The 24,987-nt window shown below is 32.5% G+C and overlaps 1 protein-coding gene across 2 annotated transcripts in view; it reads right to left on the bottom strand.

Moving 5' to 3' along the window:
* The window catches only part of LOC111043535 (WD repeat-containing protein 47), a 248,489-nt gene extending 239,927 nt beyond the window's left edge, over positions 1-8,562 (bottom strand). The window contains exon 1 of one of the 2 annotated variants that reach the window (XM_039430732.1): positions 8,486-8,562. In XM_039430732.1, coding sequence (XP_039286666.1) covers positions 8,486-8,547 — 62 coding nt within the window. In that variant the 5' untranslated portion in view covers positions 8,548-8,562. Of the gene's footprint in view, positions 1-1,242; positions 1,564-8,485 lie in introns of those variants that run through there. The other variant, XM_039430733.1, reaches the window with a different exon arrangement.
* Positions 8,563-24,987: the final 16,425 nt, after the last annotated feature.

Here is a 24,987-nt window from a genome sequence, read left to right as displayed (position 1 = left end):
TATACAGACAGGATTTACTCTGATGGACAGTATAAGAGGAGGCTGTGTAACTGTGCGAGGTTTACTGTTCACAGAACTACTAGTCATCTAGTCGTTGTCAACGAAGTAGTCAACGTAGTAGTCAACGTAATAGTCAACGTAGTAGTCAACGTAGTAGTCAGTCGTAGTCAACGGCTAATGGCTGTTGGGGTTGGTGTATCAAAAATGCAAACATCAAAAGCTAATCTCCTTCAAGACATACTGGCAACAGGTCAGACCGAGTTCAAAGCAGAGAAAGGTCGAGAGACAATACTATGTTATTTTAGTTATTAATTGCATGCGTTATTGCATGCAATCAATAGTGCATAAAAATTGCATTCAATGAGGCATGCAATTAATAGTCCACACAGCAGCTGATTTTTCACCAAGTTACATTGAGATATTGAATTGCAGGCGTCATGGCATGCGATTGATAATCCACTCGACAGCTGATTTATGATGAATAATTCTATAGTTTGATTTTTACTCTAATATTGGCGTATCAAGGAGGCTCCTTTTCCTTTTATATTATCATTGAAATTCAAAATTTCCAAAAAAAACCGTGTATATACGTCGACGCGCAATTTAAAAAGGAGCATACCTGTCAAAATATAAAGAAATAAGATGACATAAAATTGACTTGAGAATGGCATAAATGTCCGAAACATGTTGTGATAAAATATTTCAAAAAAGGGTACTGAGATTTTTATTTCTTTATATTTATATTACAAGTAGCCCTATACAGAAAAGAGATACATACCTGTCAAATTTCATGAAAATCTATTGCTGCGTTTCGCCGTAAATGCGCAACATATAAACATTTAAACATAAAGAGGAATGCAAAACCGTCGACTTGAGTCTTAGACCTCACTTCGCTCGATCAAAAATCAATTCCCAGAATCAGTCAGAAACTTTGAGGAACTGGCAGAAAATTGCAATAATTTCAAGATTCTGATTTTGAAAATTTGTTTTGCAATTTAATGAAATAACAAGATACTGAAATTGAAAATTACCATTCCATTGAAGCCTGATATATTTGTCTCAAAGTAACGTATTATCAGTAATTTAATGTGTGATTTAAAAATGAACACTAGTAGAATTATGAACATGAGAATCATTAATTTTGATGAGTAAACAACCTCTCAATAAATTTAGAGCTCATAATGACAAATTAATTGAAATACTCAAAAGGAAGAATAAAGAAATGATTCAAGGATCATTTACCTGTTTTTTAAGGAAATTCCAATGGCCAATTATTTACATTTCATATTAAACTGTTAATTAGGGAAGTTCACACATACATTTCAACCTTTTTTTTCTGTAGAACAAAACCACCAAACTTTGTGATTATGTTCGAGTGAGTCACTATCACTGATTAAATAAAAATTATTTTTCAACATATTTTTTAAAAAAATATATAGATTTTTCAACAGCACACAAGGAAGAAAACATAAAATTTATAATATTCTGTCTGTGACATCAACACAATAATTCGCGCACATTGGCAACAACATGAAGGGTATTTGAAACACACTCTCATTCAACCGCCTACTGAAATACTAAATCCGAAGCCAGTGTTGGTACGCCGGCAGGGAAGAACAAATTTCCCTCATCCTTTAAAAAGTTCCCTCCAACATCCCATTGGCCATTATTTTGATGAGCTAATGAATACTAACTACAGTATTGTTACAGTTTTTGGACGTTCATAGAACTTATTAATACTGTGTTTAATTTAACGATAGCACCTATTAGGTAGGCACTTATCTATCTTTTAATAGACAGACGAAAGTGGAGATATTCTTGATAAAAAGAGAATTGTGGGAAATGCTAAGGAAAGAATCAAAGGAAGGTCGTTAGATGATAAGAAGAACAATTTAATGCAGAGAAAATAGGCAATTAACAGGTGAATACTGTTTAGCATATCAGAATACCTTGCTTTCGTTAGGCTATATACAGTTGGTGTGAGAAAAACTTGGGAGACGATTACCTGGCATTACTTTCTTCCAAGGAGCAGTTTTCAGTACCTAATTGGTATACAAATTCACGGGAACTGACTGAGGAATTGGAACAGCACTTGTAAAATTTTAGTTTTGTAAGATTAGTTTCTTTGGAAAGAATTTTCCATGAGAACTTTCTCAATACATCTCATCAACAACAATCGATAAAATTGGAAAATATACTAGAATGTTGTAGTGAAGATATTTTCTTAATCTTAAACCTGTAATTGACAAGAAATAAATTACTGTACGATGTGAATGTATTGATAAAATTCACAGTTTCCATATCCTATTCGGACTGTTTTTTGTCAGACTAATTTTCACCTTCACAACAGTAATTTGATGTATTGTAAATTCGTATTTTAAGCTGAATATGAAGTGTAGCCAATATCAGTGTTTGTAGGTATGCCCTCAAGATGGACCCAGAGACTTGTACATTGCAACTCTTCAAAAATGAGGATGAGAACATCAGAGGAAATCTGTTTATTTCATCTCTGTCAAAGTAATTGAAATTTGCAAACCAGAATCACAAAAATATCGAACGGGAATTGACACAGAATGTTTAACTGGAGCACTTAATACTCTCAATGGTACTAGTCTTAAATGGTACTAATAGCATTAGTTGTGTTTGGTACTAGTGATGGAGCTCGTCGCACATTTTGTTGGCAAATAAGGAAGGCCGGCCGGCCGGCAGCCACTATTTTGTAGTATGTGGGTTTTGAGCGTAGGCCCAAGGGTCTCCCTACTTATTTCACTAGTCATTAATAACAGTCATTTATTTGTGATCGTTCCGGGGGGAACTTTTCATTTGCCAAAAAGCTTTCTCCGTCTTGATGTATTACGGACCATCACAGCTTATAAATTATAATCGACTGCACTTGGGCCTACCTCGTCTCTAAGAAAATTCTGCAACTCTGATAAATTAAGCACTCTAGCTGATAATATCTAGATTTTCCAAGTATTCCTTGTCACTGTAGTTGATGATTTACTTACTTGGCACTATACACAATAATTACAATAATTGGTCAAACTCAACTAGTTTTTTAGATCATAAATGAATTGAATGACTTTTCTGCCCCATTTTAGTAGAGTAGGTGATTCGGAAGTAATTAAGAAGTATCCTTTCCCAAAAATCTGCTTAAACTGCGCTGCTTTATGTAGATACAATACAATATATATTACCAGTATGTACCTGTTCGCAAAGGTATTCCTTTGTTTTTATATAAATTCAAATTAAAATTCATTGATAACAAAAACCCAGTATAAAATGACCCCTCTAAAAAAGCAAGGTTTTTCTACAGGTGCCTGTAATATAAGATATACAAAGAATAAAAGTGTTTACTTCTCAAATGAGCCAAAAAATTGATATGGGGGATTGTTAGGGTGAGGGGAAAGATAAATGACGAAAAGGAGGAGGAGGGGGGAAAAGGAAGTAGTCTGTTCCATAATTCTGTAGCAATTTCATAGACTCTAGTATATTCTATAACAATTCTAAAGGGAAGTGGCATAAAGATGATTAAAAGAATGTTTATAGCCTACTCCACAATCGAGAGTTGAATTCAGTAGTAAAAGTGGATCAGACAGTAACTTGAAAATTAGCTAGGCCTTGATCAAGATTTGTACTTAGAAGGTGTCAAACGACCGCCAATAAGTGACTGAAAAATGTGGGCGAAAAGTGGAAATTATTGCAGTCGACATGATGAACAACCCACTAGTGAAAGCTCCAACGAGAGAATTGCCCGTTTTAGCCCACAACTCTGTTTACTGGAACGTTCAACTCTCAACTAAACCATCGGGCATGCGTCAAGTCGCATGTGGCAAGTACCATTGCATGCCACATTCAATTGTTTGTTAATATTGTTGTATTATCGTGCTTATATTGATTCTACTCATAATTTGGTTAGTACGTCACTTGAAAATAGACTTTTCACAACTGGAAGGACAGGATGAAAATTGATAAAGACAAGTGGATAGAGAAGTTGCATCAAGAATTTGCAAAGTAAGGACATGAGTAAAGAATTATAAAAACCGTTCGTTAAGGCCGGTTGCACCGCCTTACAGTGACATAAAGAGGCTAAGAGTACATGTACAAGGTTTTCTTGGCTTTAAATCGAGTCAATGAAAATTCATAGATAATATCTCAATTGAACGAGTATGTTGGGAAGGGTGAGTTGTAGACTGTAGAGGATGAGAACACCGAACAGACGCATTTGTTATTGTGAGTCTACTGGTGCTGCATACAAGTAAGAATCTTTCCAAAACATTACGAAATATTAAAATGATCATTCAAAATAAAAATAGATAGGTTAGCAACCAAAGCTAACCACCTTGATAATATCTAGAAAAGATATTTTATGACTATGAAAGTGTATCAGAATCGATTATCTTTTACAAGAGGATGAATTTTTTACATAAATCCTACATCGAAAATTCTAAAATAATGTCGTTTTTTGTTTATTGAATATTAATAAGTGAATTTGATTGATGTAAATCATAACCCATCCTCTGACAAAAACCAATCATGAGTAACTGCAGAACATGTCATTGCAGTTATAAGAGACCTTATATTGAAATTTCGGGGAGTTGGTGTTATGTTGCATAGATATTGGACTAGATGAGATGCGCCAGGATGTGGCGCGATGAAGTGGCGTGATGACGGGAGGATTCAGAACCAAGTTATGCTTGTGAGTGGGAGTGGGACTAAAATGATCAAACTCTCATCAAATATGCATTGTTGTTACCAAGTGCAATAGGAGATGAAGTATGGAACCAAACTCACTAATAAAATTATTAATTATCAATTACAAGATAGGTTCCAATTGTTGTAAAAATAGTATAGATAGTAATCATATGAATAGTCATGATGAGTTCTTCAGCAATCCAATCCCTATGACACTATAATACTTTATAGAGTTACATTATAGTACTTTGATAGAGGTAAAATAGATAAATATTATGGAATTAAATGAAAATAGGATATTTTGTCTTTTTCTAATAGGATGATTCTTTTCCCACAAAACGTGAATTTCAAAACATGAGTTTTGGGATAAGCAAATTATACTAAAGACAAAGTATAGAAGAATAAGAAGGAGAGGTGGAGGAAGAAGATGAACATGAAGGAGAAGAAAAGCAGAAGAAGAAGAAGGAGAAAAAGGGGGAGGAGGAGAAGAAGAAGAAGACGAAGAAGGAGAAAGATGAGGAGGAGGAGGAGGAGGAGGAGGAGGAGAAGAAGACGAAGAAGGAGAAGAAGAAGAAGAAGAAGAAGAAGTAGAAGGAGAAGGAGAAGAAGGAGAAGAAGAAGAAGAACGAGAAGGAGAAGGAGAAGGAGAAGGAAAAGGAGAAAAAGAAGAAGAAGAAGAAGAGAAGAAGAGAAGAAGAAGAAGAAGAAGAAGAAGAAGAAGAAGAGTTTTAGATAGAAGTAGATAGTTTTTATTTTATTGTGGAACGATTCTACAACATCTCATTACTGTGTTAAATTGATTGAGCTATTAAAATACAGGAAACCTCTCATTCTATAGCATAACTCTATAACATCTTAAGCCGGCTCCAGACATGTGTCATTCGGCAAGCAGAATGTTCGGCGTTCGGCGAACTATTCGTCTAGATATTTGACGATTAACGAGCACACATCTACACACATGCGTGGTTTGCCGAGCAGTTGCTCGTTTTGGGAATAGCAAATACTCGTCAACTGAATGTCATCTACCGTCAACATGAAACAGCTGTTATGTAGCTAAGGTGAACGTGATATTTTCGAGCTAAAAATTTAAGTGGTTTTATTTTTTTTGTGAATTTAAAGTTTGTTTCATGTTTTTACAAAAGTTTTACTATCAATCTATCCAAATTTAAAATTGTTTGTTTTATTCAAATCTATATTCTCAGATTGTGATTTGGTGTAGAAATTGAAATGGACATAACCTATTTATAATATTTGGACCAAAGATCTCTTTTAGGTCGCTGATTTGGACAATTTGAAACTAAATTGGGAAATTGGAAAAGTTTTAGGCAATAGCCTGTTTTTTCTTTCTCGATCATTGTATTGTTTGTGCTAACCAAATGAATAAATAAACATGGATCTCGATATTGAAGATGCTCTTCATGCTTATTCTGCTTTTATAAATAAACCAAACTAACCCTATGTACCCGGGTCCTGTATAGGACATGAAAAGCCCTAGAATTTTAACTTCAATTGAAAAAAAATATTTGTAGAAATATTTAAATAATTCAGTAACCTGGACGGGACTGGTTATTATCTAGTTTTCATCAAGATTCAAATTATTCATTAACTAGAAGGTAACCCGTGCTCAGCAAGGGTCTATTTTAAAAGTTGACTAAAAACATGTGCGAGTAGAATCTTGAAGAGCTTAAAGTAGGCCTGAAATCATCTTCGGTTTATTATATGCAAAATTTCAAGTTAATTTCAGTCCACTAGTTTAGGCATGATGATGCATGAAACATAATTTTCCTACCCCCGTACGTGTACAAGCCACTTTTTTTCTTTATTATAATATAGATAAGTTCTTCAACTTGGTACTAACATACGTGGGCATATAAGGAGAATCCACTAAGTCCATAAAAGTAAATTTTTCAGGAAATCAATTTCCAATTTCTAACATCAATCATAATTTCCTTATAGTGATTTTTCACAAAATAATACAGCAAAAAATGAAATATTCTTCATTTGATTTGATATGATTTAATATTCATAATTTATAGAATTAATTAAAAAATAATGAAAAATCAAAGTTTCGAAAAATTGCACTTAGTGCATTTTCCTTGTACGCCCATGATAATAGAGTGACAGAACTCAAATCTTTGGAAGCCTTCCTCAACTTAATGCCAACCTGACAAAATTGGACTGGGTATTAATTTAGTTACCAATTTTAACCATCTGTTTCCGAGAGGTAGTATCTCTAGATTATAGTTCTATATCAACTTATATGATATGTACATTTCACATGAACATTCGTCCACTTTGATGTGTTGAAAAGTCCCACACCGACCGGGAAAACAACGAGCACGAATGTTCACTGCTTGCCGAATACCAAACATCCATCTACACTACTCGTGATTCGGCGAGTATGCTAGGTGTTCGACGAATGCCGCATGTCTGGTGCCGGGTGAAACAACGAGCACAAATTTTCGCTGCTTGCTGAATAGATAAACATCCATCCACACTACTAGCGATTCGGCGAGTTGCTGCTCAGTGTTTGCCGAATGATGCATGTCTGGAGCCGGCTTAAGTAGTGAAATTAATTGAAATACTACAATATTGAAATCTATTATCCATTCTATAACAAGAAAACATCTGAGATTCTACCTTTCCAGATGAATGGACGTCGCGGGAAGTAGAAGCTTCCTTAATCCTTCCTTTCAAATAAAATCGACTGGTCAGTGAGTATTCAACGTGGTGGGTAGAGTAACAAGCGAGCAAACGTTCGTTACGAAGACATAACCGCTAAGCTGTAGCTCTAATTTGGCGTTACTCTTCACCAAATTCATAATCCGCTCCTTGTAATAAGCAGGGCGCACTCACACCAACACACTCACCAAGCCCAGTTTCGCCAATTAACCTTTTCCCGTTTAATTGGCCCGGACGTGCAATACCGTTACAAAACAAGATACCATTTCAACTGACTTTGTATCAAATTTCAATCGGGTGCTAATTGCTAATGACAGACATGAGAAGATAGAGACAAAAATTGATTAAACATTTGAACCTAAAACAAAAAAAAAAAGAAATTAACCTAACCTTAAATGTTGATTAAAATGGAAATTTAAAAGGCTTGACCGCAAAAATGTTTTTTGGTTGAATTTTCTTAATTCTTATAAACATTTTAGGTCGATTTGATCATTTTTATTAACATTTCCCGTGGGTAGAGATTTGATAATTTTTATTAACATTTCCCTTAGGTAGAGATTTGATAATTTTCATAAGTGATTAGTTTTGATGTATCTGTTGAGAATCAATTGGAGTGAAGTAATAAGAAATAGTCTTTTTATAATATTATTCTACCACAGATAAGAATCTTATTTTACCTCAAGTCCTATTTATATTAATACCCTACATTATACATAAAATCCGATGATAGAGAAGCAGGATGAATTTTTAATGCCGAAGTTCAGAGAAATGCTTAATGTGATACAAGATGTGATACGTCACACAAACGTAGCAATTGGTAGCCTCTGACTATTCCCCTCCCATCACACTTGAGCTATCCGAGTGATTCACTACTCCTGAACTGGATCAACGGTTTCAAAATAAAAATAAAATTATAAATTATAAAAAAATACAAGCAAAAGAAGAATACAACAATATATCATATCAAAATAATATAATAAATGAAATCACTATTGATTAATAATAATATTATTGAACCCAAACCATAGTCACAGTCACCATTGGAAAAATTCAATAAAATCTAACAATACCTAACAATGAATATTAAAAATTACAATAAGCTACGAACCTGTTTATTGTGAATTTTTCCTTTCCAGAAACTAGATGCCTATGGCAGGTAATAACTACCATTTCTCAGTGCCATAAGTTCACAACTAAATCCAGTCCATTTCATTTGAATGTTAATGTTCGATCCAAAACAATTCAAACTTTACCAAAATAGAAACTTATAAGTACACTTTTCACTTCAAAGAAACTCCACACAGTATACGAAATAATCCAAAACTTTTAGTGTCAGTTCAAATTACTAACAAATACATGAAAAACATTGATAAACTTGAGAAAATCGTTGATAGTTGATAACTTAGGAAACTTCACTAACTGTGAGATCTGTTTACGAATCTCATAATACGTTAACAAACTTCAATATACTGTTCTAAAACTTCAATAAATCATTCGCAAACATCAATACTTCGTTCACGATTAGAGTTCGTTTTTAAACTTCAATAATTCAGTCTTGAGCCATGATAGACTGTTAACAAACTACAATATTCCTCTCAGTCTGTCGTTTGTTAATTGAAAGACTTTAGTAGATTTGGTGAAAGTTGCAGTGCTATTGGAGCACAATAGATAATCAGATAAGTGGGTAATAACTTATTGATGGGATGTAGCTTCAGTTACCTGAATGTGGGTAAAAAGAAATTAAAAGTCGGTCAGGCTCCGAATAGAAAGGCATCTATGTGCAGTGTAACGAGCAGAACACTATTGAAAAGTTTTTAGGAGCTTGTACAATTCAATCTCTAGAACGTTTTTTATTGATCATAAGATATTCACTGAAAAGCTAGAAAATCATTATCTGATAACAGTGGATTAGTGATTGGAGAACTGAGATTGGAAATAAGAATATGATATTGGAATTTCCTGTAGTTCTAGGTTTTTGATCATTGTTGCAAATATACTTTTAGATTTGAAGTACTGAAATCTTCTAAAATCAGAAACACATTGCAAGGATTTCATCCAGTATTTCTAATCAATTTCTGTTCAATTCAATGTTTAATTCTCAATTTAGCCCTCAGATTTTCATCATTAATTCTCTAGTAACAGTTCACTATGTTAAAAATGTATTTTTTAATCAATGGACATCTTCTTCAAGCGGCATTACATTTCACTGATACAGTTTTTCAAAGGTAACTTCCATGTAGGTTTTCCTCGAGAGAACGAATTTTTCCAACTGATCATTAATTTTGTTCCTTGTGAGGAAAAACGCATATTTATTTTATTCAAATTATATTTTCAATGTTTTAGAAGACAGAAAAATAATTAAACTCAATTTTAAAGTAAGAGAAGACTATACAACTATATGTGAATAGCCCTACCGGCGAGAGTAATAGGCAAACAAGGGATGGGAGAAAACGTCCACTTACAGATATCAGGTCTTTAGTAAAGAATGAATTGTAATAAAAACTATAAGAATGGATGGACAACACAAATAAGAAGAGTATATTGCACGGTGCAATGCGTAAAAGACATATTTAACTGCTTTTGGCCACTACGATGGCTATAACTTGAATTACTCATACTAAAAAGTAAAAAAAAGATCATAGACACTACAAAATATTTAAAGTTGAAAATTGAAATAGCTTTATTAGATAAAGGGAATAATCAATGAGGAAGAGATGAAGGGGGAAGGTTCAGAATGGAATTCTTATAAGAAAAATCTGGTGTGGTACACTCACACAACTTTCCTTGCTCACTGAACTGTAAGCCTCATTCTTAAAGGGGAGAATAATTTGGGGGAATAACATAATGACGATTGGCGTCAACAAATTTGAAATTACGATCAGACTACTGTATATGTGTATATAATAATAATTGTTTTCAGAGTCATTTTTCCTTTGTGTAAATTGGGAAATTCGATGATTTTTTTCAAAGTCGTCGAAACAGCTGTTCTACAGATGAAATATCTCGACTATGTGTTCTTTTTATTGCTCTACCTACCTCATGCACGATAAGGAGGTTACAAAGTCCATTTCTCAAGGAAACAATTAATATTTCTCAATTAATAATTAATGTTCAAATTTGTTCAAATTATGAGACATACGATTTCATACGGCGATTTCACATTCAAATCATATGATAAAATTAAAAAGAAACTGCTGTTCTATTATTGCTTTCTACCTGATTCAACTTAACCTCAATAATATTGTTTTGATAATTGTATTGATAAATATTTTTAATAATAATATTTTTATTATTATTAAGATTATAATAGTATAGTTTTGATAATTATATTTTTATTTTCACAAACTCTGTATAATAATATGGTGAATGTGAGAAACTGCTGCATGAAAACTGCTGCATTATGAAAAATCTAGAAGGAAAATTGAAATTTGGACTTCGAGGTACACGAGATTGATATTTTAGAATCTATGTGAAAAATTTGGAGATCTAAATCATTTCCGTTTTTCCGGTATGCAATCCACAAGTTGACATGTTTTGATGCGAACAAACGAACAAACACAACCCTACTCTCTCTTATTATTTTTTATAGATGAAAGAGAATATTGTGAAAAACTGAGAAAATGAGGGAAAGAATAGGAAAAATATGTAATAATATAAAAACAGCAAAATGGAAGATGATATCTATGATTATAAAAACAATTTCAAACTTTATAACTAGATTCTGAAACATTTCAATTAATTGCGAGTACGTTCTGATTAGTCCTAATCCTAATCCTCCACAATGGATGAAGTAGTGTGAAAGAGGAAATCTATATTGCTCTGAAACTTAAACTCTGATAATTGTAGTCAAGTTCACAAACAGGAAGTGAAAAGGTAAATCATTACGGTGAGTTGGAATCGCCAACAAAAACCAACTGAATACGACTTAATTAAATCATTTCAAATGAATTCACTAGATACCATTAAGATAAATAAAAGGGACACCTGATAAAGAGTGTTTAACATATCCGGCGATAGCATCATACAAATACTGGAAAACCAGTTTCTAGTACCAAAGCATAAAATATTAATCTCACATATGACCTATTGCTCACTAGATTCAAAGAGAAATTGCATGGAGAAAATTATAAAAACCATGAACTTGCATGTAATTATAATGAAAGTGTGCTTCCACGCTTTAAACATGCACTTACATGCGGGGCAGCGGGCAGGGGACAAATCTTGTAATTGATTAATTCAGGAAGAAATTTTATTGATTAGTTGCCATTTACTAGTAATGCTAATAAATTCAAGATTAATACTTGAAAAGGTTTCTACATAATAAAAAATCCAATCTGCCAGTCCGGAGTCAACTTCCGAATATAAAATCATTTTCCATCACGTAGGCCTAGCTCAGATTATATTGAATGGTCGAATCGTACCTCACTATGTCATGAAGTATACCAAACGTTTGTGTGATTATTTTTGGCAATACATGAATTTGAATTTGAATTAGAGGAAATCGAATGTCGTTGAGAATGATGTAGACATATAAAAATGGATTAGTAGAATGTTAAAGTTCACTTTTATTTCTGAAATTTTTAGAATTGTTTCATATTTTCAATATTATACTTGGAAATAAGTATTTGGGAGAATTAAGAATTTATACATTGTTATAGGAGCAAGTCTTTCAAGAAGTTAAAATTAGAGAGTTCAAAATTGAAGTTTCAAATGAAATTTTTTTGTTAATCAATAGATATAATATCCATTCTCAATCGAAGGAAATTATTTCAATGTTTTCAATAACAAGAAAATATTTATAGCTGTCATTTTCAAGGGAACATATTTGTTGGAAATCTCTAAAAAACCAAACATAATAATGACACAAGCTGCCTAACTTCAATTCATTTACTCTATCCCTGTTCTCCCTTCCATTTCCTTCCTCCTTATAACTTTGTTCTTATTTACTATTCCTTTATATTCATCATTTCTCCAACCTACCATCCTTTTATCCTCTCCTTGCTTCCTTGGCTCTACGAAGGATCCAAACAGCCTCACCTAATCACCAAAATTCAATTAGCTGCTACCCTCCAGCTTTCCTCCCAGCTGCCAACAATTGTCCACAGCTTCACGAACACGATCCCATCTCTGACAAATATCCCGGCACCCGAAACATGCGGGCAATCGCTATTATCACCTGCAATCTTATACGCCCAGCATAATAATTTCCGCCGCCTTCCGTATGTCTGTGGCGTGTAAACAATCATAGAATCGTGAGCGACTAATTTACGACACACTGTAATAAGGGTTTGTATCATTAGGCTTGTATTTTGCTCGCCTCTCAAATGAGTCATGAATGTAAGTGGCTATGAGCACAGTTGAGCAATTCTCAATTGAGAAGCTGAAAGCCTTCATGCTTTGTAACTCTAATGAGACGATCTACAGAAAGCAATTTCAACAAACAATAAGTGACGATCTTGTCCGACAATAAGCTAGTTACATCAATTCATGAACACCTGTAATAGCGCTGCAGGAATTTGTACAATAAACAGGCACATTAAGGAACTGAAGAAGTGTGTTATTAAAGCTAAATAAGATGAATTTCAAGTCTTCTTTACTAGAATAAATATAGATAGAAGTAGAGCAGTAAAATAAGTAGTGTTCTATAAATGTATTGTTGTTAATTTGTTCTAAGTGCAGACCCTAGAGAAGTTTAAGAGATATGTTATTAGAGCTGTCTTGATGAATCACAAAGCATTCAATACAGTCTCTTTACTCTTCAGTAGAGTAATTCTGCAGAGGGCTTTAATTTACTCTGCTTTGCTCTAGTGGCAGAATCGTAGAAATACTTCACTGTTGGTGGTATGTTGTATAGAATACAGTTTTATGTAACATAATATAATATTTGATATTTTTGTTTAATTGAATAGATGTGGACAGGATGGACGAAAAATCGTACTGGATAAGAAACGTGCATTCTTCTCCTGCTCATCAAGGTAGGTAACTAAGTCTACTCGTATTTTATTAGGTATCTGCAGTTTCCTTGAAATAGTGAAGATTTATAGCTTCTGCAGTAAATCAGAGTGTCAATTATTGGAAGTCTTCGTTTTTCCGAAAAGGATAATTGCGAAACGGTCTGACAGTGAATCTGTGATGAAATTTTATTCATGCCTAATAATTGCAATTTCTGTAATATTTTTGTACTGTATTCCAGTAAAGAAGATTTGTTTTAACGGTTCAAGTAGAGCTAATATATTGTGCCACTTGGGATAGCACTTAAGTAGCCTACAATTATTATTTACGATGCCATGAAAAAGTATATGGGGTGTGTAAATGTTACTCAGTTGAAGACAATGACAGTATAGGTTATAGTTATTAGTTATTCTTATAGTTGAAAAGTTTGAGTGAATTTAGTAGTACTTAATTGAACGTTTTTCAACAATTACTTTTTAATTGGTCATCCCAAGTCCAAAGTATAATTATATCGACTTTGGGCCTACTTATGAACACATCTGAAACACAATATGCATATTTGTCTTTTTACATAAATGGAAAGAATGCTTCTTCTTAATTTGACACTATTTGTCAGAAAGGTGAGAGTAATTGGCCTAGCCAGAAATCAAGTAGGGATGGGTATCGATACATCGATGTTTCAACATCAAACATCGATGATTACTGTTCGATGGTTTTACCTAGACATCGGTCATCCGATGTTTTTCCCAACTAAAAAGTAAAAACAATTCTAATTTTTCAATTTGATTCGAGTTTTTTTTTTTTGAAGAGGATTATCTTGAGATCTTATAGTAACAATATAGAGCAATAATAACAGAATATAATCATTATCTTTGTCATATTTAGTGTAGTATTCTGCTTAGTGTTTTTCGTGAGTATAGATCACTCTTGTGAAAGATCTCGCATAAGTTTTGACTTCCTGCTGATTGTTTTTTTCAATCACGCTCTCTGTTTTTTTATGTGAGACTGTTGGATACTCTTGAAGTAGTCCACATTACTTCTGTGGTCTGTGTCAAGGTTAGATACTTATTTAGAATTGAATAAGAGGTTGGATTCTTCGTTTCTTAGGAAGAAAGAGTTTTTTCTTATTACAATTATATATTTCCTCAACATGCGTTTAACACTAATTAATCTAGCTCTGGAAAAGAGGTCCTCGTATTGTAAGAGTGCAGATATCCTATTAAAAAAAAACTTAATCCATTTTCATCTCCTAAAAAAATCGATCAGGTATTGAATGAATACGATATGAGTATCAATGATTGCTAAAATTAGCTTAGGGTGAAATTTCAAGACAGAATCTTCGAGGATATCCCGAGAGTTTTCTGACTAAACTATGAAGATGACAAATATTGTGAACTAGAGTTGATGTATCTTTCTAGTCACAACCTGACTTCAATTATTCTAAAGACTGTTACTTGAATACCACAAGTCCAAAATTGCTGAAATTCCAGTTAGTGACTGTTAAAATATTGGAACAACAGCTCCAGATACATTGTAGTCACTTTAGAAGCTCTTTTTGTACGTTCAAGTACCTATTTCCAAATTTATGAAAAATATATACCAATAACTCAATCAACTTCCAAAATAATTGAGTTCCAATCTATACAAAAATAAAAATTTTTTCCCACTCTATTAGCTTATTAACAGTAGTGATTTCACCCTGTTCTATCATTTTTAAAAGAATAAGTGTAAAGTATCATATACTGTACATTATATCATTTTCACTGGATCAATATTAAAACTAATAAAAGTCTATTAATCCATCGTTTTCGACATGTTTTTGAGTATTTATTCATTAAAAATTATTTGATCATTCTTAACATCCATTTAATAGAAAAAGTAATATTATTAGTTCAAATTTATTCTCTTTACAAAATTTGGACAAAAAATACCTCCATTTGTTTTATTCAAATCCATAAATCACCATTTTTAGAATATGATATTTTCTTTTTTAAATTTGATTAAATATCAATCTCTGTTGCTAAACGTCTAGTCTGATTACCTACAAACAAAATTTCAGCTTGGCTGCTGCCAATAAATAATATTTCTTCACTGTTAACTACTTTTCAAAAGTTTTGTCCCTTTCTTTTACATATACATAAAGAAGGAAAATGATTTTCACTTTCTGAGTCACTCTAAGGTGGAAAATAAATAGTCTTATAGTCTTCATCCAATGCACCTAGAATACCTGTATTCTAGGTACCTTGGTATCATCCGTAAAAACGTAGGCAGATACACCGATGTTTAAAAGCATCAATGTTTACCGTTTGATGTTTTTCACTTATCGATGTTAAGGTGAAAAAAACATCGATGTTTGGTCTTTTGATGCCCATCCCTAAAAATCAAGCGATTTACAAAACTGTACTGGAGCTAAAAATAAAACAAATGAGGGCTCTGCTTATTAAGTCAAAATAACGGACATGAAGCATTTTTAGCAGACCAATATTTGGAACGTGAAATGGAAGTGACGATTTAGGCTATGACAGAACAAGACTGGCCAGGTGGTTTAGGCTCACTCAAAGCCCCGGGCTATTCAGCCACCAATGCATCCCATTAAATCGTCGACCTACAGCATAATAATTCTTTACAAATTATGGTCATCGAATGATGAAAACCGTCCACTATCAAAATTGAAATTTATGCTGTCAACAATTAACAAATCACTAATCACTTTCAATAATACACGAAAAAAAATGTGGGACAACCGATCCGCATAGAACAAAAATGTGTTTCCACTCAATAATGTAGCAGGAACTGATCAACGATAATAGTAATAATTGAATAACACATTTTTAAAAATAATAAATCACTTTAATCCAATATGAATTAAGTAATATTCTCTATAATTACTCCAATTTATTCATGTTCGATTTGTTTATTCAAAAAGCATGGCAATGATAGGAAGATAAACACAATGTTTTGGCTGAGAAAGACTAAAGCCCGGTTTCCGAGCTCGGCATCTATAAGTTCTGGACCTCAAGAGTCCACGGCTAAAATAAGCTCTCGGGTTTAAATTGGCTTTCTGATTCACGATTTTATCTTCTAAACTCTGGAGTCTATCAAGTTCTCGACTTATTTGAGTCCAGGACTTTAACGCAGTAAACATGAGGGAAATTCACAATATTTTGCTGTTGTATTTATTTATTTATTCGTTGATATAATATACAAATCATATGAATATGATCGGGATAGAACAACAGGCATAGCCCAAAACTATTCTGTTCCCAAATTTTTATAAATAATGAAATGTCCGAAAAAATAGGTTACTGAGGAAATTTAAAGTTCAAAGTTCTGTCCAAGAATATATATTAGCTAGAAATTTTGAATTTAGAATGATTAAAATACCAAATTATAGTCAAATTTTGCACTTAATATCACCGCACTTTGAATAAATTAAGTTATTTCAGAAAATTTTGAAGCCAAAAATATACACACAACTTTCAACTAGGCACAGCTGTTACAAACTCAAAGCTGTATTGTTGGCATTATAGCAAAACGGAAACAACTGATTACAGCGGTACAATTCAAATGAGCATGCTCTAAAAACTATTTTGTAAAAATACTTTTCGATTTCTTTGTAGGCTTATTCAAAGCAAAACCTTTGAAAGGTGAATGAATAAACATTTCATTTTACGTTATGCTATTATTGATCATTGATCCTAACCAGTGATTTTGGAATAAAAATTGAATTAGGCTATTGAGTTTGAAAACGTATTTATTTAAAAAAACTGGAATAATAATTTATTATTGTTATTATTATTATTAATTATGTTGAATATGACATTGATTAATAACATTCAGATTGGAATATAAATTCCAAGGCAATCCTTGTATTATATTGCTTGAACATTTTTAGGTTATGTCACAGTCGTAAAATGAGGTTAGTTTTTTACGCATAATTCTGATACAATTTTATTCCAAAATGAACTTGCAAACTATAAAATATGAATTTAGATAGACTAATCCAAATAATTGAGGTATTCCATGACATCTATTTGGCTTTTTATCTACTTCAAAACAATAACTGAATTGTGTTTGCTCAGTTAAGTCCAGAACTTGAATTTAAACCCTACCCCAGTCGAGGGTTTAAAATCACGCTGTTTTAAGTCCTGGACTTATAAGCCCTTATTTACTCAGAAAGCGAAATTATAAACTCCAGGGTCTAACATGATCTCTAAACTCCAGAGTCTATTTAAGTCCTCAACTACGTTAACGCTCTGACTCGGAAAGCCAGTTTTCTGACTCCAGAGTTTAAAGCCAGTTAAAGTCTAGAAGTTAGCTAAATGCCGAGCTCGGAAACCGGCCCTTAATGTTTACTTTCATGCAACAGTATGTAGGATCAGAGATAAAAAAACATTCCTACAGTATTTGTAAGTATTTATAAGCATTCTTTCCGCTATAGTAGAAATATATTATTTTTGAATAGTCAAAAGCACTCATTACAATTACAATTCAAGCACTCATTACAATTCATTGAAATACAGTACTTATAAAAAATATAAGTCATCATATTTTGATAATTGAGGGTAGAAGACCCACTCTGACTTTTTAGTATGATTGCTAACAAAGTGCTGATCGTTATGAGATAAACATCTCAATCAATCAATCAATGAGGCGGTTTGACCATACCGGATTCAAGAACCAGTGAAAAACGAAGCACTAACCAAAATAAATTGGCCAACTGGCATTCAGGATTTATCACGAATTGAAAAGATAAACAGCAGTAAGAATACAGGGTAAAATGAATAAGAAAATGAGTGGAAGAGAGAAATAATTGAACGACCCACTTGCTACACATATAAACGCAGAAAAAACTCAACAAAAATAGATGGATGAGTTATACAGATATACAGGAAGGATGGAAGGAAGGATCCTGAAGAGAACTGGTTCCTTTACGTTCTAATTGCTATCATTTTATGAAAGGCACAAAACAGACTTCTATAGAAGTTAGAAGCTTCGAGACAGGATTGATATTTATAATATCCCATCATCGACGAAATGGGAATTCTAAGTATTCGGCAGGAACACTTTATGGAATTAAAATTATTTTACGGGTAGCGCATTGAAATTATCGGACAGTAGAGTAGGTCGCAGACGAGATGATTGAAATTGTTATGAGTCATTCTGGATAATCATGATCGTAAACGTGATGGATGTGTATTAATGATTGCAATCAACAAGGTGGTCCAAGTGCTACATAATGGAAAGCCAAAATGACAGTAAGGTATTCCGGAAAACATTAGTCAAGAAAAGATACGGGAATAGATTGGGAGAAAGGAATGTGAATTACTTACTAAATAGAGAAGAAAAACTTCCTGAAGGAAGTCCCAAATCTAAATCTAGAATAGAAATAAAGGAGTGAGAAAGGCATTAATTCAGAAGCTTGAATTCCCTTGGTAGTTAAGATGATCTTTATTTGATTTATCATTTTTTTAAATATATAACAAAGCCTGATAAGAATGTATCCCTGGTTTATTAAAATGTAAATTACAGAACTGAGAAGGCTAATTAATTCCAAGGATTTGATCAAAAGATTCAAATTCTCATTCAAAATAACATGAATTTTCTCCAACTATTTCAAGCATGTTCACTGAATAAAAGTTCTGTTTGAGACATCTTCCAGAAGTTGGGTGAACTAAATTATCCTTAATACTGTAATTTCTGTATGGAACAAACCAGCTTCAATAAATGCTTACTTCAATTATATGCTTACATAGATTTATCTACTTGGTCTTCAGGAGATCGACTACTCGGCAAGGTGCTATAATATCTCTCAAACACGCAACCAATCCTAAATTGCCTTTCTACTTCTAAATGTATCAACAAGAAGCATCCAATGAAATGCATAATAACGATTCAGAATATTTGGAACGAATCAATGGGATAGGAAAGCTTAATTAGTAGTCTGATTTATTCGTCCAAACTTCTAGAGACACTTGCATCTATTTTGGAATCAAGTAACACTGGCACACGGTTGAAAACTACTTTCATAAAACACACACAACAAAATTTCAGTTGTTGACTTTCACTGTGTGAGAAACTGAAATTTAATCCAGACTAATCTTCTTGATATCAAGGAAAGTGAAGTGCTAGAAACAGATTAGAAACTCAAAAGCTTCTTACAACTTTCATAATATTGTACTTTATGGCCAATGCTACGCTGATAGGACTGGACAAATTATCAGTATTATTTATGGCTATAAGCCTGGAAATTATATACACACATTATGAATGAGCATCATGATAAACCTTGCAAAATGCATCAGTGATACTTGAATTTTGATATATTTTTAGTAAACAATATAGGCCTACGATTGAGGGCAGATGCAGCAAATTTAATAGCTGACATTATTTAGTATTTAGGCCTACAATAATTATTTGAACAAATAAAGGATTATGAAAGTTATAATGAAATTTTGAATCCGGTCATGATGATATACATTATCCTATTTAAAACAAATGCATATCTACAAAAAACAACTTATCCTTTTTTGAAATTTAGTTTCAATTTTTAAGGTTAGAAGTCCAAGTCTAACTCCTATTATTGATTATTTTTCAACTAAAACCTCAATTCAGAACTATAACTTGAATTCCTGGCCGAGGAGTCTTGTACCAATAATTAACCCATTATTTTCCATGTTGCAATAAAATCAACTCAAATATGAGATGTGAATGAATATATTGTCGATAGCACACATCCAATAACTTATATATTGGAGGAATAAATTTTTTGAGTTATTTGATCAATTGATTACGAATGTTGCAAAGAAAATCTTGTGCAGAGCTATGCTATGTAACTATGAGCAATAACTCTACCTAAGTAAAATTAAATATTCTGAGTAGAATTTAAATCAACTATAAATTTACAGAAAAATGTCCCCTCAAGTGAAATTACTCACTCTTGTTGAGGAATGACTTGATTACTTTTTCAATATCTATATAATAAGAGAGAGTAGGGTTGTGTTTGTTCGTTTGTTCGCATTAAAACATGTCAACTTGTGGATTGCATACCGGTAAAACCGGAATGATTTAGATCTCCAAATTTTGCACATAGATTCTAAAAATATCAATCTCGTGCACCTGGAAGCCCAAATTTCAATTTTCCTTCTAGATTTTTCTGAATCAATGTTGAAATTTCATCAATGGTACATACGATTTCATAAAAAATCACCAGATCATATGGTCGAAATTAAAAAAGGAACATCTGTTTCTATTATTGCTTTCCACCTGATACCACTTAACCTCAATAATATTGTTTTGATAATTGATAAATATTTTCAATAATTATGATAATATTTTTATTATAAATAATAATATTATTGTTTTGATAATTAATGAAAATTTTCATTTCCACCAACTCTACATAATAATATGGTGAATGTGAAAAGAAATTATCTCAAAAACATCTGTTTAGAAAAAAACATAGTTTTGAAACTTCGTTTTCCTGATGCAATGTTTAAGGTACGTACAGATTTACGCGCCGCGAACATGAGCAATATTCACTTTTAATCAGGTGATGCCAAGCTTCTTACCGTTTCTGTAAAAAACAGATATAATCAGCTGATTGAAAGTGAATTGCTCATGTTCGCGGCGCATATACTTGTACGCACCTTTAGGCCTACACGTGTCATGAATTATTAATTTTTGAGCTAGAACAGTTTTTTGAGACAAAGTGCTTAATAAACGTCTACAGTTTCATTAATGCTGTATCGGCAATATGAAAACACATGCAGTAAATATGTCTTTGAATAAAGGTGTTGATATAATTATATGTTACATAATTATAATTATGTACATATTATTTATGTAAATAAATTATTCTCTTCCATTTTTATTTAATTAAAATTTCAAAATTATTCAAGCCCTGATAGAATGACTGACTCACTGTACAGTCAGTCGAAAATTTTAATATTGGAATGAGGGGTATTTTGGCAAGCTGAGCAAAAAAAAGGTCATAATGCACCTTCTTGTTATATCTTCAAATGAAAAATGAATTTTGTGGGTTGTCAAAATTGCCTCTGAAAGGGAAACTATTCAACTTATTCTATCTTTTAGTAAAATAACAATGATCATCCATCCGTCTATTATCTTCTATACTATAATACACGTATACACGTGTAAAGTATAGGAAAATTATGTTGGACGCATCATCACGTCTGAAGTACTGGACTGATTAACTGATTAACTAGTTTGTCAAGTTTTCAATTTGTCATGCTTCCAGTTATTGTATGGAAGCAGCTGAACATTAAATTTATTTTAAAAGGGAAATCAGAAGATAGGTATGATTGGGAATCCTATTCGAATAATAAAAACAGAACTTCAGCAGATTAGATAATTATAATTTCAATGGAACATCGCAATTTCGTTTTCAAATTTGAAAAAAAATACTATCCCAATATTTCAACATAGAATTTTTTTCGTTCATTGAAAAATGAATTGCACGAGCGATCCACATTCAAGTAATGGAAAATCTTTTATTAATAAATTCATTTTTTCCCTGCAACCGATTACATTACTGAATACAATACATGTGAATCTCTAGATTTTTTACAAATAACTCATCTCTTCCTATAACCGATTATATTGCCGACAATTTTTTCAGCAAATACCTCGAACAACTGCCAGAAGATACAAATCTGTTGATAATGACAATAAATTTCTCTAGATATTGTGTCAGTAAAAGGCGCGCTTTAACGGTAAAAAGCTTCACTCGGATAATTTACTGCGTTTGAGGCCCATTACCGTACTTACTGCAAATTGCAAAGACCAAGTTGAGCACAGTACAGTGCAGTACAGTAATATCTGCAATTGATCAGTGCAAACACAGTTATACAGCTAATTCTTTATGTGTCAACTCTACTGTACGCGGGCTTAGTAACAGGACTCAACAGACTAACTGCATTTTCCGCATTTTCCGACATAAAATCTAAAACTCAATTGATGACAACAAGTTTTCAATAATCAATAGGACACTTTTGAAATTCAATTAGAAATCATTACTTTCAATAAATCTAAAATTTAATGGGGAATCAATAAACTACAATAAATCTGAAATTCAACTGGGAATCAATAAATCTAAAAAAAAATTGAATAAAAAATCATTAGGGAAGCAAACATTTCCTACAAAGTTGAACGAACAGATCAAGCGATCTATAAAGTTGTGTTTCACAAGGAAATAATTTATTTATGACTCCCCACATTAAACTATTTACATTTGAATTCTATTCAACTGTAGTAATCGTAGAATACTATTATGTAGTATTGGAGGAGATACTCTCATAAATAGCATGAAATAATTGTATTTGTTTTCGAGAACAATTTAATTAAGAATCAACATCAATAATCTTGTACTGATAAATGTTTGAGTTTGACGAACTGTCAAACTTCATGAAAGTTCGACAATTGGAAAATACATTTTCTGGCTATAAAACTCAGCAAAAGGAGCAAAATAGGGAAACCCGATCAATATTTCTACATAAATACATACATGTAATTTAACAATTGAGCTATAATTTAAGTATCGCTTGGATTGCAAAGGTTATATTAAAAAACCTTTCTTTAAAGTGAAGTTTTATAGATAATTATTTCATTCTACAAATGATTATCCTTTAAATTGGACCTATTCCATTTTAACTAATATACATAATATATTCATGCATATACAAGTTCATACATCCTAGTGGAAAATGTTTATCAGGTAATTTATCCAAAAAATGATGAAAATTTAAAAATCTTAATGCCTTTATAGAAATGAGAATGTAGGCGAACAAGTTTGAACAATTTTTGAAGATTGATTCAAATAAATGAACCAACTTAACTAGCTTCCAAGAAGAATAAATGCCAAGTGGGAGGCTAACGAAGAGGGCAGCAAACTTATACAAAACTATATTATCTAGCAGGTAAAAAATATGTTTTAAAACTTTTTCGAATATTTGAATTACAGACTATTAAAAACTGAACATAAAATACGAAGAAGGCGTTCTATCAAACCACAAGTAACCAATATTTCCCCATGAAACCGATAGTAGAAATCAGTCATCTTCATTCGTGGTATAACTGGAACTTCCACCTATGGGTTGACGCCACCATAAAATCATCCTAGTTCAAAGAAAGACAACTTTCTTTCCAAAATATCAACGCAGGAACTGATTCGAAACACTTCAAACCTACTCTCCCACACACTGCACTAATAAGCCATAAAGATACACATGTTATTTCGATCTCAACTTGGATTTGGTTGAGACAGGATTATTTTTAACTCAATTCGTCAGGTCATAAAACAACGGTGTCTAGACAAGATGAAGCCCTTATCTACAGAAATCGAGAACAGACGCAGCTCATAAATTTGGGAAGATATTTACCACAGCAGAGACTACATTTTGATCCCATTCAAGAATGATATTGAACTTGAAAAAACACTCAATAAATATGGAAAATGAACAATACATAGCATTATCTTGGTATTTCATAGCTCGTAATAATTCATACGAGTTATTAATGAACAAAAATTGAATGTAAAAATATATTATGAATGTAATTTCTGTAATTCTAATATTTTGTCAATGAAATTTTAATTCATCGATATTGAAGAATCCAATCTGGATAATATAAAGTATTTAAATTTGATTGATCAGCTATTTTTGAATTTGAGAAATACACTGATAAAAATTTATAAAAAAACTGTAAGTACAAGTATAACCTATTTAATCTAATTGGAACTCTGAAAAGGGAGACTCAGAAAACTTTTGTTCCTTTTTCATACTAATCAATGTAAAGAATGGTAATATGATTCATCATTGAATTATATGTATTTTGCCACTTTCCTTAACAAGATCCGAAAAGTAGGCCAATTGAAAGAAATTGAATTAATTTTTAGTTCAGTTCTCCAACGAAATGAAATTATTTGCAACAATGCTTCCGAACAGAGTTTTCTCTCAGCAGTTGAAATCATGACCCCCACCAAAATTCTATTGAGATATGGTAGTTAATAAATTAAATCTCAAGAATTAATTAAATCTATCTATCTAATAGCTTGTATTTCAAGCAGGTCAGTTGATTGTACGTCTCATTTCACCAAAATACAAATTCAGAATAAGAAAAAATAATAATCCGATACACAATAATTTGGGAAACATTTGGATTAACATGGTTTCAAGGAGGAAAATATGCTTGTAATGACTGAAAAAGTCCACCCACTTTCACGCATCAATCGCAACTATTCTCTTCTAATATATCACTAATTGAACACACACTAATTCACATTCCTAATGGGAAAACACGCGAAAGACTCACTGCAGAAACGAATTGTGTAGAGGAACACATTGAACAGTGAACAGAACACAGACACCGACAGAACAGCAACATGCAACAAGTCGCTCGCTCTGCCGCACATCATTTGAGTATTCCGGATCAGGAAGAAACTGGTCAGACTCATTACCAACTGGACAAGAATGAAAAAAATGATAAAGTTAATGCGAGAACGGTTGCCGGACAAGACGAAGAAGCAGAAAGAGGAAAAGATGAAGAAGAGCAAGAGAAAGGCAGGAGTACATCTCGCGAGTATGATAACTCAGTAACAGGTGGCGGTACAGGAGGGAGAGGAGGGGAGGATAGCAAGAT

This window comes from Nilaparvata lugens, chromosome 6 (assembly GCF_014356525.2).
Source record: "Nilaparvata lugens isolate BPH chromosome 6, ASM1435652v1, whole genome shotgun sequence".
Classification (NCBI taxonomy): Eukaryota; Metazoa; Arthropoda; class Insecta; order Hemiptera; family Delphacidae; genus Nilaparvata; species Nilaparvata lugens.
Note: the sequence above shows the minus strand (reverse complement) of the source record. Positions and strands in the feature narration are given on the sequence as shown.